The sequence below is a fragment of the Syzygium oleosum genome, unplaced genomic scaffold (genome assembly GCF_021117445.2).
Source record: "Syzygium oleosum isolate NSW1041296 unplaced genomic scaffold, Sole_v2.1 Sole_v2.05, whole genome shotgun sequence".
Lineage (NCBI taxonomy): Eukaryota > Viridiplantae > Streptophyta > Magnoliopsida > Myrtales > Myrtaceae > Syzygium > Syzygium oleosum.
Genome location: NW_026607489.1, coordinates 4,377,883 through 4,396,764, shown reverse-complemented (window position 1 = coordinate 4,396,764; position 18,882 = coordinate 4,377,883). Strand labels below are relative to the sequence as shown.

The following is an 18,882-nucleotide window of genomic DNA, read 5'->3' as shown; positions in this document are numbered from 1 at the left end:
TTTTCATCTTCTTATACTTAGACCACGTACCGTGTTCTGAACTTTAAACCGCTGATTCTATCTTGAATTTTAGCAGTCGGTTGTATCTGGACGCTCGGATTTAGATAGTAGACGAGTAGAATGGGATTTGATGACCAATTTTATCTTCGTTTGGTTACATTGAAAGCCATTACTTTTCTTTCTCACATTAGTAGAAATCTAGTTATCTTTATTTTTGCTCTTTATTCATTTGATGCGATAGCTATTATTTTATGGGCAGGCATGTAGATGGGGGGCCAAGCAGGGGGCGACCGCCTTCGCTCAAAAGTTGCGATTAGGAGGGCCTTGTGACCTATCAATACAGGTTAGGAATGTAAGCCTTATAAATGAAAAAGGTCCAATCACCTTTTGTGTAAAAGGAGTTTCTTATCAATTTGTACCTTTTTTTGTTTTATTTTGTTTATTTATTTGTTGTAAGGATCTCATCTTCTTTCAAAAAAAAAATTTGAGATGATAAGTGAATAGTATCAGATACTAACTCTAGATAGCTCCTTTATTTATTTTGAGCAATTTGTGTACTCTTTTTGCCAGCTTTATATTAGAAATTTGTCATCTTAGAGGAATTTTTTTAAGATCAAGAAACTTGTTGTTTAAGTGATCATGGAAAAAAAGAACATCATCAAATTCTCTTTAAAAAATGTGGACTGTCAAAGTTTAGAGGCTAATACATCAAATCCAACCTTTTTTTTAAATAATTTATTAATTTGTTGAGTCAATTTCATTTGAGATATCCATTAATACCAAACATTAATTAACATCTTAGTTACATGGTAGTCATGAGTGTTATCGTGACTCCATCACTCAAACATTAATTAGGGTTTCACAAATCTTAATTAATGTTTTGGGTTTCATACCAAACATTAATTAACATTAATTAACATCTTATTTTGTCCTCCTCTCACTCAAAAATCGTGACTCTGTCACTCTTCATGAGTGTTATCGTTTTGAAGTTTCACATATGTGACTATACCGTTTTTTTTTTTGGGTCGGAGCCTACACCGGTTTAGTAGCCATGAAAGCAATTGAAATAACATTTTCGAATCAGGGTAAACTTGAAATTTTCAGAAAAGCAAGAAGGGGAAGAGGATTAGGAAAATCTGTAAAAAGATCCCTTTTCTTTTCTTTCTTTCTTTCTTTCTTCAGATAATTAGGCCTACTATTCTTCATCTCCTTTTGACAACATCTTTGTTTATACTGTAGGAAGGTGCAACTCCATATCTAAAACGGCAAGAGAGATTCCCACTACGCTAGGAACCTTCTTAATAAGATCAGATTGGGGCCAAGTTCTCTGCACCCTTTGACCGTACGTCAAGACTGACCGACGCTCAGAAACTGCTGTCTTCTGGTTTGGTGGGCTGAAGCTGAACGCACGTTTTCCACGTCAAAAAATACGCACACATCCACAAAAAAAAAAAAATCTTAATAATCTGAAAAATCTACCTTTATGAGCTATATGTGAGCTAAGATTATATATATTATGATTTTGTTTTCACTTTAGACAATATATATATATTTTTTAAGTTTTGGCAAGAAGTTACATTAATTAAGTAGAAGAAAACTGTTTGGTTTGTCAGCTGCACTGTACAGTAGTAGGACAAGAAAATAACACCAGGATTATCAGATGATTATCACTTTGTAAATTGATACAACAAATTCCAAACAAGACTTGATCAAAACAACTTCATAAATTGATTTATCTTCGTATTCTCCTAATCCAAACTGAAGTGTTTTCGGCCTCTGCAAACCAAGGCCATTAAGCCTTACAGGAGGTTTGTATCTGATTATCAGTCCAGAGAGCACCTTTCCTTAGTCGGCTTTACACGGTCGACCTCATGAAATGTCGATATATAGGAACGCTTGAAAGCAGACACATCACGTAAGAACGACCCAAACCGGTAGCCAAAATTTGATTGATGACCACATGTATGCATCTGAAGGCTATCGACCGACGAAGATGTAGTATGAAAGATCTTGTTCATGTCGATGATTCTATAACATTCCAAAAGGCAATCAGAAAGATTAAGGTAAATGTGATTCTATGGCCTCGGTCAAGGCGACCCTATGAACTGATTAGAACAGCTAACACGATTGGAGATTGCCTCCAAAGAATATAGACACAAGCTTTTAGGACTGAAACTTCCCAATGGACTACTATATATGCTTTACAAAACATGCCGGAGATCGATGCGGCAAGTACACTAGAGAGCAGAAAAAGAAGCAAACGGACCCCAAGTCTGCATTTCTTCTCCATTCTTATTCTGTTCCCAGGCTAGCTCTAAGAAAACGAAAGGAAACATCACTTATATACACTTCCTTGAAACCTATAGAAAATCCGTGTAGAACCTAGACTAGATGTTGAAACCACGGTCCTTGCTTTGGCACGCTCATAATGCCCATCGCCGCATGCCTTCTCCTTCCCATGGATCATCATCCCAAAGAAAGACCAAAGTTATGCTCTCTGGTTAAGACCAAAGTTATGCTCTCTGGTTTCAGAAGCCAAAACGGAATGTCCCATGCTGTTTTTACCCCCCCAAATTGCCGAATCGAAGTATAGTACCGTTATTAGATGTTGTTAGCTTTAAACAGTATCAGCATCATGTTTCCACCGTAAAGCTTGAGGCTGAGGGTGTGCATTGCACTTGTAAAAGGTGGGTTCTCAGGCTGCTTTCGTTTACCTGGCAATTGACAAAATAAGTCAGTACCGGCTAGTTTCAAAAAACAGGACGAGGGCAAGGAAACCACAGGACTAACTCATGGTTGGTCTCTCTCTCTCTCTCTCTCTCTCTCTCTCTTTCTCTCTCTTCTCCATTATTATTGTTATTACAACCGCTACTATAAGTTCCCCAAGGGGCTTGGGACACAACACTAATTCGACTCCAGCATCATCATCAATGCAGTTTCAACTCCAGATTCCATATTTAGGAAATAAAATAATATCGAATAACATTACCTGCATGGCAGCAATCATTGACAAGAGATCTCTGCATTGATCCAACACAGCATGCTCTTGTGATGAAACCCTCGCAAGTTCAGCCATAAGATTGTAAACATCCCCAACCTATTAACACAATTTCATAATAGAACAAATGAGCATGAAAACAATGATAACGTCCATAGTTATTTTATGAGTTACTGAATGGTTGGTTTCACATGGATTTTATCTAAGATGAAGGCCCGTGCAGATGATGTCTGAGAAATAGCAATAGTAGAAAACCAGCCAATGACAGTGAGTGGGGCAAAACTCATTGGAGCATTTCCCAGGCATATACTTGAGAAAAGCTCACCGAGTTTCTTAAAAGAGGCATTCAATCGGCTCTGCCAACATATAGAGTTGAGTAGGCATCCCTAACTATCGGAGAAAATATATATAGTTACTAAGAAGAGATCGATAAATAAGTGCCCAACTAAATGAGCCAAAATAGATTATATAGGTGAAATGGTATTGGTGGCCCCTCTACTTTTACCCGATATTCAAACCGACATTCTATTTCTTTTTGTTCAAAATGGTCCTAGTACTATTTAAAGAGTGCTATTGTTCTTCCTTGTGCTATTCCTGCAACGGATTTTGCTGATATGGATTTGACGCTGTCACAAATTACTAACAAGCGCTTTTTTCAAAAAAAAATGAAAAATGAAAAAGCTCACTTGGATTTGACCTGGATTTATGGACTTCTTTTCTTTTTCATTTTTGCGAAAGCCAAAAAATAAAAAAGAATTGTAGAGCTGCATACCCTAGGCAGCCCCACCATTGGCATCGCTGAGTGACTGTGTCATAGTGGTCGCACAACTCAGGCGACCGCCGCGTGGTGGTTGCCTCAGATTTCCACCGACGTTGTGCCCCCCTGTTTGTGTGATTTGAGACCAGCATAACTGTGGTTGCTGTTGACAGGCGACACACCGCGACGTTGGTCAGCCTTGACAGGTGACCATCGTCGGATGACCGCCTCGCAACCGACATCTAGATGTAGGATCTCAATCTGCTCTGCTACTGTCTCGGTGGTTGACAACTGCAATAGACGCGATGACCACCAGCATACTGGTCACCGTGGATTGGCAACCAAGATGGTGGTGGTCACTGTCGGGTTGGCAGTACCGCGCCTGTCCACTTTAATCTAACCTTTTGAATCTTTCATTTTTGTGGTCGCATCAGCAACAAATGTACCAAAAAAAGCGCAATAAGTGTTCTCAGATTGCCAACTCAGAAGCCTGGCTGCCGAGTTTGATTGAGCACTAACGGTGACATTTTTAGAAAAGTAAGGGACCATTTTGAACCAACAAAAAAATAGAGGGACGTTTTTAAAGTTTGACAAAATTATAAGGACAGAGAAAGCACTACTAATTGCTGCAGTATTGAACACAAAGAACAAAGAGAATAACAGATTTTCTTTTCAGGTACCAAAAAAAACTCTATGGTGAATTTATGCCTACAAGTAAGCAGAATCCTAACTCTATTACATACAAAATTGAGCTAATCCCACCAACTAAAAGGGGGAACATTGCCCAAAGTAAGATAATATAACACAAAAAACTACAATTTTGTTAAACCATGGTCACAACAAAGTCATAAATTTCTAAAATGTCAACTCACTGCAAGCTACTTAGATTGTAGTTATGTTCTATTCTGATATTTTACGAAGGATTGATTGTTAACGAGTGTCCTAGGGGCACTTGTTATCAACCGATTATAGAAACTTACAGTTTCCAATGCATTAATTGCCTTTATGTTATGCACAATCAGTATCTTGGAAAGTTAAATTATTTCCCATTAAGTATACTTTAACAAGACCCTGCATGAAATAGCAGAATATTCAGAGCAACAAACTCTTATCACAAGAAGTTAGCAACTAGCTAAGAAAATAAGGAGAAGCATATCATGCCACTTCATATAGGAGTACTAGAAAAACACGAATAAGACAGAGATCCGTCAGCACATGAATGCTCTCCCTAAGATAGGTGAAGCACACAAACCCCAACAAAAAATCCTCATTCCCCCCAAATCCTCAAGATTCCCTTCTAACACAAGCATCACCAAACAGAGAATTATATATCAAATTGGAAATTAATATAACTCATTTTTATAAGGAACGAAAGATCACCTCTGAAGAAAACAAGCAGATGGAGGACGCCATGGTCTGCATTACCTCAACTGCTGAAGAAATAGCATTCTTCACTTTCCGGATGTCAACCTGAATATCAAAGAATGTCATTAACCCATATCGATGCCCATTTTAAGCAATGATTCTGTCAGGAGTTAGTAACAAATTTTAGCACATACCCTTGCCCCACCAATGACAGGAAGGCGAAGAGTGCTAGCCTTCAAGGCTTCATTGGCTCCTGACAAAGAATTTGAGTAGTCCTGATCCATTGAAGCCCACTCTTCCAAATATCTAATCTGTTCTCCAGGAGCGTAAACATCAAATTAAAACTTATAGGAGACGGAGGAAAATAACAGTAGACAGATCTTCTCTCCACTCAAGTATACGACAAATGACTATTTCATACTAGAATTCATTTACATTTAAAAGATTTATTCAGTATCCAAAAAGACTCTTAACACAAAAAGCAAAAGTATGAGCTAAAAGTTTAAACAAATAAGCAAATTCAAACACATTTTAAAGTTCACAATACTCAATTCACCCAAGACATTTTTGAAATCTGCACTAATACAACTTCTCCAAGCTAGTCCCTCCACTTTCAAGCTTGATAATGGATCGATATAGGCATGTTTTAATGTAGCAACATCGAAAAAAAAAAAACGGAAGAAAATGTAGCCACATCTGAACCACAACAGTTATTCTACAAGCAGATCTTACTTGTCCATGGACAACAGAGGTTAACTTCAGATTTTGCCTCTGCAACTGTAACTCGATTCTTTTGGTTTTAACAGATTCTCGCAGCTTGAAGATGCTCAACCAGGCATTGTAGATGCTTCTCTGGCAAAATAGAGTATGAAAGGGACATAAGTTCCTCCTTAGTCATTGAACTGTCGAGAAAACCCTAATAGATCTAACACTACTCATAATGAAGTTAAGAATATAGAAGCAAGGTATTGTACAGTTAGGCTAAACGGATGAAGTCATTACTACTAGATCACGTCTCAAGTACACAAGAGGCTGGAAGAATGGTATAGCTCCCTGTCTCCCTATTCCAGGGTGTGTTCAGGAGAACCAACAGATGCACAACACGTGAATTTCTTTAAATTACTCAGTTTCATGCCGTTACATAAATTAATAACAGAACATAGCTTCAGTTTAAGCATCCATGTGAAGTAAAAGTCTAGCACGTACATCTTCAAATGAGTTCCTCATTCAAATCTCATGCCCGTAAAATGCTCAATAGACCTTTGTTTTATTAATGAGACCACAACCATCATATCACCCTAAAAATTGCAAGAGGTAGTAGCATCTTCACGTGAAGCTTTCGGTTTTCTTTTCCCACTGATGCCCCAAGTTTTCCAGTTCCACTGGCAATAATGTTCCCACTCTCAGTAACTTGATGATTATGTCCGCAGTATTCAATTCTTTCTCCATTAATAACTGAGGTATCAAAACAATTTCACTTAAGCTGTTAATTCCAACATCAATAGTCTGTAGCTCCAGTGTCCATCTTCGGATCCATAAAATCGCACATCACCAAGAATCCTTTTGGAAAGCTTCTTATTCCCCTTAAAAGTCATGTCTAACTATTCAAGAATCTAGATAATTGTTTCTTCTTATATCATTCTCTGATCAAATAGGTTTAGTAATATTTAGGACATTCTTTTAGCTATTGATCATCACTTCAATTACCACCAAATTTTATCAGAATTATACCCACATCTTTTCTGTGGTACCAAGTTCATTAGAAGCATATAAGTAACCGTCAGACTCGCTCTAAAATAACAAATCTCCAACATACTTTGCGCATATTTTGACCCGCTCCTCCTGTCAATTAAGAGAGATACTTCACTGCAAAACCACCCAGTACCCTCTCATCAACTGACCTGTTAGATTTAGAAGAAAAATAAGATTTGTAGTCAACTTATTTGCCTGAATGCGCGTGTGCCTATACTATCTAAACTTTATATATAGATAGATTCCCCTGAGTCTCTCAGCAAGATTTTAGCATTACAACCATTTAAACTTCTATATAAGCACCATGCACTCAATCCATGGAGCAATTTCGTGGACCAACCACTCCATTCAAGCTCAAATACTAATCAGCAACCAGTTTGCCTCACATTTTCACAAGTTCAATGCAACCCTTATGATAGTTCCACCCTATATCCAAGTGCCACAATGGGCATTTCATTGTGGAGAATTATGCACACATGTAAAAGAACACTGGTTTGGCTTCGTGGAGATCCAGCCTCACCAAGATTTAAGTCTTGGGTTTGGCTATTGTCTTCCCCTTCCATGTTGATCTCAACTTCAAACAAAAGGAGGTTCTAGGGGCCAAAGAAATCCATACAAAAGCCATCTAGCATCATCAAGCACATCAAATGCCATGTCCCCTGTTTCTTCAATTCATTTTCTTCGAGCTCTCTCTGTACATTGCTTCCATGTAATAAAAATGAAGCTCCAGAAACAAAATTCAGCCCCACCCAAATTCATTTGATGCATGTCTATGGACCCTATACTTCTTATGCATGATAATCAATTAATTTCACTTCCGAAAGTGCTGATAAATAATCTGAAATGACCAATCCAGTACACAAAATTCAGAAAAAACCAAAAGCAAAAAGCTTTTCGAAGTACCTCGCGCACTTCTGATTGAACCTACCAAAACCACTTAGTGACGATGAAATGTGGCATTTCAATGTGTAGATCCAGATTAAAATTTTCACCCTTTTAGGACAAAATTTGGCTTAAGTAGTCATACCTCTGTGTGTAATGTCTGGGCAGACAGTGCTTCATCTGCTCTGGCATTCACAAAACGCCATTGCAAAAGACGGTTGTGCAGCAGTCTCAAACCATGTGCGTCAACCATACGGCTTTCCCCCATCTTCCCTCTCCTAGCCTCAGCAGCAAAACTCAAGAAGGAAGGTATATTACTCGCACTAACATCAAGAGGAGTTCCTGCCACAGCATTCCTCGCCCAAGAGGGGCTTAGTCCTCTAGGGGATGATACTGCCAAATGAGTAAGTTTACTTGGCGATGCTGGTCGAACTGCCCCACGAATGGGAGATGCCTGTCCCCGGCAACTCAAAGGTCCTTTTGGAGAAGAGACTGGGCTATCGAAACCAGGCTTCTTAGGCATGACAAGTTTTGGTGCGGAGCTCATTTTTAGGAAAGGGCTAGTCAACAACGGTGTGCCAACCTCCGGTTGGCGTCTCATCCGGTTAATTGTCTGTTGCCAAAACCTCGCTGGTACCACAACTCCCCTAGGCCCATTCTGTTCTTGTCCACCACCACATTCCTGAACTCCTTTAGTGCTACCAGAAGACACACTCTCACTATCAGAAGAACTACAATCCGTGCGTCCGTTGGATTCAAAACCTGAACTTCTGTGAACGTTAACCTCGTCAGCTTTTCCCAGCCCATGATCACTTGAATCAGAGACAAGTAATCGTCCATCAAGTGAAGCCCTAACATCGATCATCATTGATGTCTGCAATGCCCTAACTACATTCCCCCTTGATCCGCCCGTCCTCCTCCTATCCTCACCGAAATCCACACTCCTGCTCAAGAAATTCTCCTGTCTCGACCTTCCTGGCCACCTCTGCTTCTCTACCGGCTTAGAATTCTCCAACTGATCCCTCCGCGGAGTGGCCGCAGTCACAGGTTTCCGCCTCTCCGGCGTCCCTTTCCTCGTGCTGCTAGGAGCTGGCGAAGACTTCGCTTTGCTGACCGGAAGCGAGTACGACTCTCCCTGGAACGACACGGACAAGCTCCGAGCCGAAGTGACAAGCAACTTCTGCGCCGCAGTCATTTCACCGCCCTTCGAGGCGCCGCCACCGCCCCTCGAATCAGCCGAGCTCGGCCGGTCCGTCGCCGGCCGCCGCCTCTCCGCCGACTGCGAGCGCTTAGCCGCCCCGGAGCCAGGCGTCGCCGCCGCCGCCGCCGTCCTCGAAATCAGAGGCGACGGGCACCTCTTGGAGGAGGAACAAGAGGACGCGGAAGAGGACGTGGACGAAGCAGACGAGGAGGACGTGGTCCTAGTGGAAGAAGCGGAGGACGACGACAAGTAGCGAGAAGTGACCTCCCGGCCCTTAGCTCGGCGAGGAGGGGCGAGCGCATTGTCCGGCTCGGAAGGCAACAGAGGAGGCCTCGAAGGCTTCGCGCGAGCACCACCACCTCCACCACCTCCACCTCCTCCTCCTCGACCCGTCGCCGCCGCCGCCGCCGCCTTATTAGGGTTCACCGGCGTCGACACCGCAGCTACCATCGCGTGCGCCTCGGAGGAATCGCATCCGGCAAGGAAGGCCAAGCAGCTTCCTGCAATTAAACCGCCATTAACAGAGAGCCGAAACGCCATCAACGCGAAGGAATTCGACGAGAATGTCGGCGTCGCTGCAGAAGAGAGAGAGAGAGAGGGGGAGAGAATTGCTCACGAGAATCGAGGCGAAATCGCGTTCTAGAGAGAGAGAGAGAAGCAGCGCCGATCGGAGATGACCGTTACGACTGGCCGGAGAGAGAGAGAGAGAGGGAGAGAGCGTGGGAGAGCTAAGTGGTTTTAGGCGAGTTTTTGAGAGCATAACTGTCGAGTTAAGGAGAGCAATTATGCTGTGCGCGCGTCAGCACCGGGGGCGGGGGGCAAAATGGGGATTTCCGGGGGTGGCGTCCGAGAGCGGCAAGGCGTGTAGGTGAGGGTAGTTTCGGGAAGTTGGGGAAGAGCCGCGCCGGGGGAGTGGGGAGTGGGAAGGGGAAGGGGGGACACGTGGCGGAGACCGTCTGTGGCGGGGCCCGTACGCTCAACGGGACGGGGATGGTCGTCGAGTGGCGTGAAAGCTTCGGAGAGACGTTACGCCATCGGGCAAACGACAAACCGTGTTTTTTGAAAAAAAGCATTAATTATTTTTTCCCTTTAATAAAAAAAAGAGGAGAAAAATCGATGACTTCTTTGGTCGAAATTTTTCGTCAATTTCCTTGTTGCTATATGCCAGTGGTTTCTTCTTCTATTTTGGAAAAGGAAAAGGTCGACCCGATGCAGAGCTCTACGCTACCAAAAAAAAGAAAAAAAAAGCGGGGCTCGATAAAAAAATTTCATATGAAAATTTAATTAATAAATAACTGCTTCTCGTATATGAATATAGCAGCATTATATCTCGAAACCGTTTAATTTATGATATATGAATTTATATTTCGTAATAGAATATGAGTTTTTTAAAGAAGTAAAAAACAAAAAATATTTAGTAAAAAGCTGAGAAAAGAGAGAGTCTAAAAATTTCGGTGCGAAACGAGACCAAGGACTGACTTTTTGCGTCAGATTGGACACCAGCGAAACCGACGGGGGGGCATTTTATCCTCATTAGCTTGTCGTTATATGGGGGATCATTAGCGGATCCCAAATTAAGCAATTTTCGAATGTAATTTCGATTCTTCAGCATTTCAAAAATCCGTTTTATTTCCAGAAAAAAAAGAAGAAGCTTAAAATTTCCCAATTGCAATTGATTGAAGATTGTGGCATATTTTCTAATGGTGATGCAAAATTATCAACACGAATATAATGAGACGTGACACAAGCGCCACCCAATAAAGTGCTTGATGTAAATGCATAATCAAAAACCTCTTTGAAGCCATTATAGCTTAAAGATTCCGAATTTTTTCGATACCGACTCGATCGAAGGTAAGCCGAAAAAATAGTAAAGATACAATGGGGGTCACGATCAAAACACAAGGGGTCACGATCAAAACACAAGGTTTCTTTTGATAACCTAGTGGCATGATTAGTTAAAATCACGAATTTCTTCAAGGACGGAATCTTGAATTGCTGATAGTATCAAGATGAGGCTATTGCTATGGATCATTAAATTGCTTGGCCAAAGAGTCATAGAAACAAAAACTAGGAATTGTAAATGACAAAGCCCCAAATTAAATTTAAAAATTGGAAAAAGTTTCTAGCACCATTATCGAGCAAAGGCAAACAAGCTTCTAGTCTTAGTAAAGAGAAAAGGAAATCTAGGTAACGTGACAAAAAAAATATATTATTATGCTTATGCAAATGAGTAGCTCATTGACTATAATTAACTACCTAATTGCTCAATCCTCTATAGTTTCTTTTCTTTTTAACAAAGATCCACAAGCACAACATTGCAAAAGATATAAAGATAAATTCCACGTTGTAGATTAATATCTCAAATTCATGGATAAAATCATTGCGCATTGAACTTTAAATGGGTGTCAGAATCGGAGATTTCACGTTCGAATCTTTGCAATCCCGAGTGACGTAGTCGAAAAGTACATTAAAATTCAAAGAACTGAGGGTCACTACTAGCATCACCATTAAGCAAAGGCTGAAAGACTTATGGATCTTGGGAAAGAGATAAAGGGAAGCCTCCTCCTTTGCCAATGATGAACTCTACCGCCTTTAATAAAACCCCAAGTCACACCGATTGCTTTTGTGTGTTCAAAGGAACTTTGGTGATTAATCATGATTTAGTTGCAAAGTTACTTCATGCCACACGGTTTTCACTTGATTAGATATCCATCATTGACCGGACAGCAGTTGTGGAAGATTAATTAGAAAAACCAAAAGTGTGGTTTAGCAAGTAATGATGCCTCTTCACCAACCCAAGTCATTCACAGCAACTGCTAACTACCTTCTTTCTTAGGTTGTTTTATTTATCCAATGGTAAATGGTAAGAAAAGCTCTCTTTGTTTAAGGCTAAGATCGATATACTAAAATGGTATACTAAGCAGCGTGAGGCAAATTGATATGTCGATAAGCGAGTCATATTCGACATTCGATCAAAGAAATTGTTGTGCCGTTTAATATGTCAATCTAATGAATCGAAATTAGTGTAGTTAGTATTACTCTAATCTTTTTGAGTTGGCCTTCCACAATTTCCATGATTGACAGGTTGCACGACTTTTTCCCCAATAGCTAAAAAGCTGATTGAGACTAGAGTGGGTGGACATGGCATAACATCAATTATCTGGTTAAAAGTCTACATGTCAAGATCAAACTCCACACTCAGATGCAAGACATGTTGAAGACCATGAATGGAATGGAAGAAAAACATGTTCTTTCCTTCTTGGACACTCAAGGCCAGAGGAGAACAAAAGAAAACCCCGTGTTTTTCTTAAAACAAGCGAAGAAGAAAAGCAAAACCATGCTTTAAAACTCTTTCTTGATCAGGACAAGTTAACTCCTTGCCTGCTGCAGAAGGAATCGAAGCACAAAGACAACACACGATCACTCAACAGCTTACTGAACTTTGGAGCTTTGATTAGTTCAACCGTAAACTAATCCTGCATACCCACAACATAACCAAACCGGATCATTACAGTCATTTCACTTCCAAGACAACCCTTCTGATTAAAGCAGCAATTGAGTGATCATCATTACCTGCCAAGTTGATCGAGAAAGTCGCTCAAAGTTTCCTCCAAGCCCCCTGAGATTTGATCGCCACTGTTTTATTGCCAAAGTGGAAGGGGTTAGCCATCCATCCAGCCCCACTCCTGACCATAAAGAGAGACAACACATCACAGGCCATTGATCTTTATTTAAGCTAGGCCATTAAAATAAGTGGAAAATGAACTAAAGAATTGAAGAAAAAGGGTATCTCTTTCTAGGATGCTCCGTCGCGTGCTGTCTCGTTGTGTGCTCTGGTGAGTTGGGCTGGCCCCCACAAGATAAAGGAGGGTTGAGAGACCTAGTAAGGAGGGGGACCTGTTAATTTTACAGTTCCTTCTTTCTCGTGGTGACTTTATGCACATTCGGGTCCATTTTCCAAAGTTGGGTGGGCACGATTCCGGGGAAGTGTCGAAAGATGCATTGAGTTGAGACTGTGTCAAGCAAAGCAAAGGAGAAAAAAGTCGGATGCTTGCTCAAGGATCAGTTCGTTTTGTGATGGGGTGTAATGCCTAAGGATTTAGAATATACCGTGAGCTGAGTTGCACATGACAAATCACTTTCGTTTCGTATGCCATGGGAAGTGAATCTTCACCACCAAGTTGGTGATCAGTCCCATTATGGTTTTGTTAGTTAAAGGGTGGTTAAGCGATCTCAGTGGCTGACAAAGTCTAGCCAACATGAGCTACAGGTACCTAATAGCACTATAGTTTATTCTGTTCTCTGAAAATTATTTAATCAATGCAAGTGTTTAAGCGCGCGCGACCTTTGAGCATTTAGAGTTTGTGGAGGGCAGTGTTTTGTGTATGTACTCGGTTGCTGGTAATGCAGAAGGCTAGCGTTGTACTAAGGAAGTACAGGCGGCTATAAGATGAAGTAGAGAGATGGTGCTAGAGGAGGAGCAAGCCAAATTATAATGGTTGACATTAAGCCCGCTTGAAAAATGTTAAAAGGGATATTAGATCAGGCATTCCCTTTTAAGCTCCACCCTGAACGACCAAGCCATAATTTTCTTAATTATCGGTATAAAGGCACTCAAAGTGCCAAAAGTTTCATACGGCCCTCACTTTAGTGCCAAAAGTTTATATTTTTTCTGATCACTTAAGTGTCTAATCGGGGTGTTGTCATTCTAATTTTATCGAATTTGTCGGCCATTTATCCGGGCTTTGACTCACGTCTTAGCTAATGCATGAGATTAGTGTAAGGGATTTCATGGGCTCGGGGTTTACATACTTAAGCTAGACTTCCTCGTCATAAAAAAATAACACCGGGATGGTACTATCGATCTCGAGTAAAAGTGCATGGAGGATTGATGCGCACTTCGCATGCACAAAATGTCACAAACATAGTGTGGTGCAAATTAAAGGTTCCTTGTAATAGGAAGCAAGAAGCTGGGAGAGAGGTTCCATTGATGATCAGGAATTCGATGTCAAAAGAAAATCTTAGAATCTGATTCCCATGTGTCCAAGGTGATTTTGCTAAAATATATTTCAATGACCAAAGGGCAAATTCAATGGACACGAACTTTCGTTCCACTAGCGCCAACCATATAGAAAAAGATCGAGCATGCTGCATTGATTATACAACAATTCTTTCCGATTAAGTAGCTATATCATTACTATGATTATGGTACTCGATGTCCCTCTCTCCCCAAACAAAATAACAATGATAATAGACAACCCACCGAAAGAAAGGACATCAATGAACAAGGGCTTACGCTTACCACTTTGACGTGGAGAAACGACCCACCACTGTCCTCCATGTATGTACATTTTACTGCAACTTAGATTATAGAATTGCTGTACTAGGGTTAATAACAAAATGTATTAATGGAAAGAAGTATAAATATTTTATGATGCGAAACAAAATAAAAAAATCCACTTGAGGTGAACAAACCTCGGCGTGTGAAATATCTTGCTAGTCTGGGAGACCAGATCAGAAACGAGGCAAACGTTACATGTATGCTTAAACTATAAAATATACTGTGTAATTATGTCATGCATTCAATCTGTAAACAGAAATTAGTTTTTTGATCATTAAATTAATCCTGAGTTTAGTTAGTTCTTGTTGCAACTGAAGTGCGGGAGTCGGTAATTAAAGCGAGCGACGACGTATTTGGATAGCTTTTTACTTTTTACCATTTACATAATATAGATCGTGCTACAGATACATTTTGACTTTTTCTTAACTCTTAACACCTGAGATATTTTCAAAAACACATATTTTGACTTGTAAATTCATATCTAATATTTTCCTAATATTTGACGGAAAAGCAATAAGTTGCTGAAGCAAAAACAACATGCGAATAAATCAAAGCGGGGTATCCCCATGTTGAGAAGATCATACAAGATTCGAATTGAACGTGCGTGTTCTCTGCACGGTGCCCCTCTTTTCATCATTAAAAATCATTCATTTCCTATGTACATGTTGTCTAGGGTATGGCCAAAAGTTGTATGTCAATACATTTATTAAGGTTGCGTTTGTTTCATAAAAAATAAATTATTTAGAAAATATTTTCTAAAAAATATCGCTTGCATCGCTTACAAAAATAAATGAACGGAAAATATTTTCATCCCCACAAAAATGCTTAGGCATAAATTGTTATCGAGGGTAAAGTGTAAAAAAAAGTCTTAAACCTATTGCATTTGTGCCAATCTAGTCCTAAATCTTTTGACCTAGAGCCAATTTAGGATGCATTTGGTTGGACTTTTGGGGAAAGCATTTGGGAAAATGCAAAGGATTTTAAGTTAAAGGAGTTTTCCGAAATGCAAATTATGTTTGTTAAATTATAACTTTAAAGTCCTTTGTAAAGCATCTTTGGGTAAAATGGTGTTTGGAAAAATTATTCTTATAAAGGACTTTTCTTATTTTTATCAAAAAAACAAATAAAAAACTCAAACCCTTTGCCGGTTTCGATGAAGGGCAGGCGACTGCCAGTAACCCAGATCTGGTGTTGGTGGCCATCGTCTGAGGTCACACAACCTCAGGTGGCCCCCGGCGACCACCGGCGAGGGCCGCTTGGGGTCGGGCAACCCTCGATGAGGTTCTTGTGACCCTTGGGATCCCTCACAGAGGTTGCTCGACCTCGGTGAGAGCTGCCCGGGGTTGCACTACCTCAGGCATCCTTGCTTGGGTCATACGGGCCCTCATCGAGGTTGCGCGACCCCTGACCCCCGGTGAGGGCCCGTATGACCCAGGCAAGGGTGCTTGAGGTAGTGCAACCTCAAGCACCCTTACCTCAGGCATCGACGACTGGCTACAGGCTAGGGCCGATGAGGGCGTCATGGCACTCGCCGTCGTGACCCATCTCCCTCGCTTAGGTCGCGATGGCGAGGTCGGCCTCGCCTTGGCTGGGCGAGGCTCGACTTCGCCCAGATCTCGCGACGGCGAGTTCGGCCTCACCATGGCTGGGCGAGGCCTTGCCGTCGCGGCAACGAGCTGCCCTCCCCCAGGCGGCGAGGGCCGCGACACCCTCGCCGGCCCTGGCCTGTGGCTGGCGGTCGGCAGGTCGAGAAGAAGAAGAAGAACAAACCAAGAAAAATAAGAAATGGAAAAATTGTTCTCAGAATCAAGAAACTACTTTTTTTTGCTTTTTTATTCTGTTCTAAAACTGATTCTGGGAACAATTTTTTGCAAATTTGTGCCCGGGAACAAAAAATTAAACAAACGGATTTCTGTTCTCAAACTGATTATGGGAACAAAAGAATAGAAATTTTCACTGTTTGGCAACTTGCCAAACGGGCCCTAGGAGCCCATCTCGATTCTTTTGCCATCCCTTTACGATCTCGTTCAAGGTAGGAACCACTTGTCTTTTATCTTCAACTTGCAAAAGACATCGTGATAGAACCGAAGTTCAAAGTCGATATAACTGCTAGCCTCGCCCTAGCGGGCCGCGAGTGATGCCTCAATCTCTAGGTTCACCAAGCCGGTTATGGCATTTCTACACCCCATCATTTTGTGTTTCGATTACGGGTGTTCGTATGTGTCTAGCATGTCTAGCATGTTAATGGGTCGATTATGGACTATCTCATCTTGTCCTTGATTTATTTTGGCTTTTCACGGGTGGATATGTTGGTGCATGCTAGTCGTCCATGTCTTCCTAGTGTAGCATTTCGCAATATCGAACCATAGGAGTCATTCAGGGTATTTCCGTTGCCAAAAACGAGTACCGAGAGCCCGCTGTCCAGTGCCTTTAACTCACTGTACAGCAGACTCCGGATCCCGTTACGGCCCATTTAATGACCTTGGACGGTCTCGGGACGTCCCTTTAACTTGTCTAGGTCACCGAGAGCGATTCCGGGCTCATTTGGGCCGATCTAGGTACATCGGGCCTCTTTTACGTGGGTGTAAGTATCGGGGGTGGAATTGCATGTTTAGGTGTTATTATATTTTGATTAGTATAATCATGGTCTATTTGTGGTTGATCGTTCTATTTATTGTGATCCTAGTGATTAATCACGATGCCATTAGTGTATGTGAAAAAGTGGCACAAAAGGCAAGTAAATGAAAAAATTACAAAAAAAATTAGCATTCTGGAAAATATGGTGGTACCTTGGTGTTAAGTTATTATTTTAAGCAATGTTTTGGGTTTTTTATTAATATCGCATTATTCTAATCTAATGCATGATGGACCTAGCGTTTTTAGTATAGTATAGATGTTAGATCATGTCATTTTGCGTAATTAAAAAGAAAACAGTCGGCTAAAAGAAAAGATCAAAAGAGTGGTTAGTGTGGAGTTTAGTTTGGAATTGCATCCAGGGATAGCATTAATTTGCTGATTAGAATTTCATTGCTATTACTTAGCCAGTCGCTCTGTTTCGTCTAGTTCATGGTCGTTTTGTGTTATCTAGTTTGAGGTGTAGGCACAGTTAGTTTAGGGTACCGCTCACGGGGACCTGTCTCGGGGCACGATAACAAAGTCATGTGTATTCTTTGCTTGACACTTCATCGGGCTTACTTCCTTATACTTTACTTTTATAGTATTGACCGTGATTGTTTACTTATCCTTGATTGCACACTCACGCATGGACATCATTTAGTGGCATGGTTAATAAAATGGTTAAAGATTGCATGAATGTTAGGTAAATAAATTAATCAAGTTAGGGTACCGAAAAGACACTAATTAGCTAATTTTCAAGTCCTGATCTTAGATCTTTGGTTGAGTAGGAAGTGAGATATCCTCATGAATTTCACTTGCTCCTAGGCAGCCCGAATAGGTTTGTGGCAACTCCTTATCACTTAGGGCGCGAAAGAAAACCATTATGTTTATCTATTTTTCTATTTTTCAGTTTTCGAGAACAGGTTTGGAACAAAAATCTGTATGACAATGCAATTCCATTTTTCTATTTCCAAGACAAATTTTTAGCCCATAAATAGGTTAGGAACACAAATGAGAAGTAAAAATTTTCTACTTTTCTATTTTTGTTAAATAACAATTCTTCTAAGAGCTCACCCTAGTTGCCCGCAGCCATCGCCGACAAATTTCTGTTTCAGAAATAAAAATTTTGTGTCGTTATCAACTACTACTTTCTGCTTAGAAACTCATCTAGAGAATAGACATAGAAAAATAGGTAGAAATTGTTCCTGGGAACTAAATGATTATCATTGAGATCCCTTGATCCCCAACTTAATAATACCTCTAAACCTTTTTTTCCAAGATCGCTCCGGGAGGATTGCAACAGCTTGGCGACTCCACTGGAGACTTGGTTATAGACCTTAAAGAACTTAGGCATAGAAATAACTCGATTGTTTGTTAACTAATGTGGTTTTCATCCAAACGCATGTCAAAGTTGCATGGAAAATGAGGTTAGTCCATTGATGATGTGTTGAATGTTGAAGCAGATTGGGAGTTATAAGGATGGAGTACTTTGTTGACCCGTTTATTTGGTAGGGAGGTGCAGGAATGTATGTTCATGTTGTGAATATAGAAGCAGTATTTTGATATAACTTATTGTGCATGTCTTTATTGCCCTTAGCACTACACTTTTGCGTACACAACCTGCAGCTTAAAACCCCGAGTTGCACCCTTAGGAAACTCACTAGGACGGTGTCAAGGACAGATGACCTCATGACAATTGAGCAATTCATCTACAACCCCGCTCATCTTAATAAGAGAAAGGACAACACCTCGTTTGTGGATTATACGACAATAGGCGACCCCAATTATCTTCTTAAGATGTGAACCTTAAATCCATGGATGCATCGATTGTTAGCATGGTGCAACAAGTGGGACAATTCAAATGTTTTTCAAATATGATTTTTGTTGGTGTTTGTTTATAAAACAAATAAATAAGACATTTTCCTTGTCTCACATAGGAAAGAAAGGAAAGTTTTCATCTCTTTATAAGT

At 40.8% G+C, this 18,882-nt stretch overlaps 1 protein-coding gene across 3 annotated transcripts; it reads right to left on the bottom strand.

The window, feature by feature from the left end:
* Positions 1-2,161: 2,161 nt before the first annotated feature.
* On the bottom strand, positions 2,162-12,768 carry LOC115685617 (QWRF motif-containing protein 2-like). Of its 3 annotated transcripts, none has more exons than XM_056311376.1 (7): positions 12,529-12,768; positions 7,900-9,455; positions 5,853-5,972; positions 5,315-5,431; positions 5,136-5,225; positions 2,990-3,097; positions 2,162-2,714 (listed from the first exon to the last, which is right to left on the bottom strand). In XM_056311376.1, the coding sequence occupies exons 2-7, from the start codon at positions 9,403-9,405 to the stop codon at positions 2,634-2,636; spliced, it is 2,022 nt and encodes a 673-aa protein (XP_056167351.1). In that variant the 5' UTR covers positions 9,406-9,455; positions 12,529-12,768; the 3' UTR covers positions 2,162-2,633. The 3 variants fall into 3 exon arrangements, with proteins under 3 accessions (XP_056167351.1, XP_030466563.1, XP_030466562.1); XM_030610703.2 differs by lacking the exon at positions 12,529-12,768 and adding an exon at positions 9,572-9,694; XM_030610702.2 differs by lacking the exon at positions 12,529-12,768 and having other exon boundaries at positions 7,900-9,563.
* Between the last annotated feature and the right edge of the window lie 6,114 nt (positions 12,769-18,882).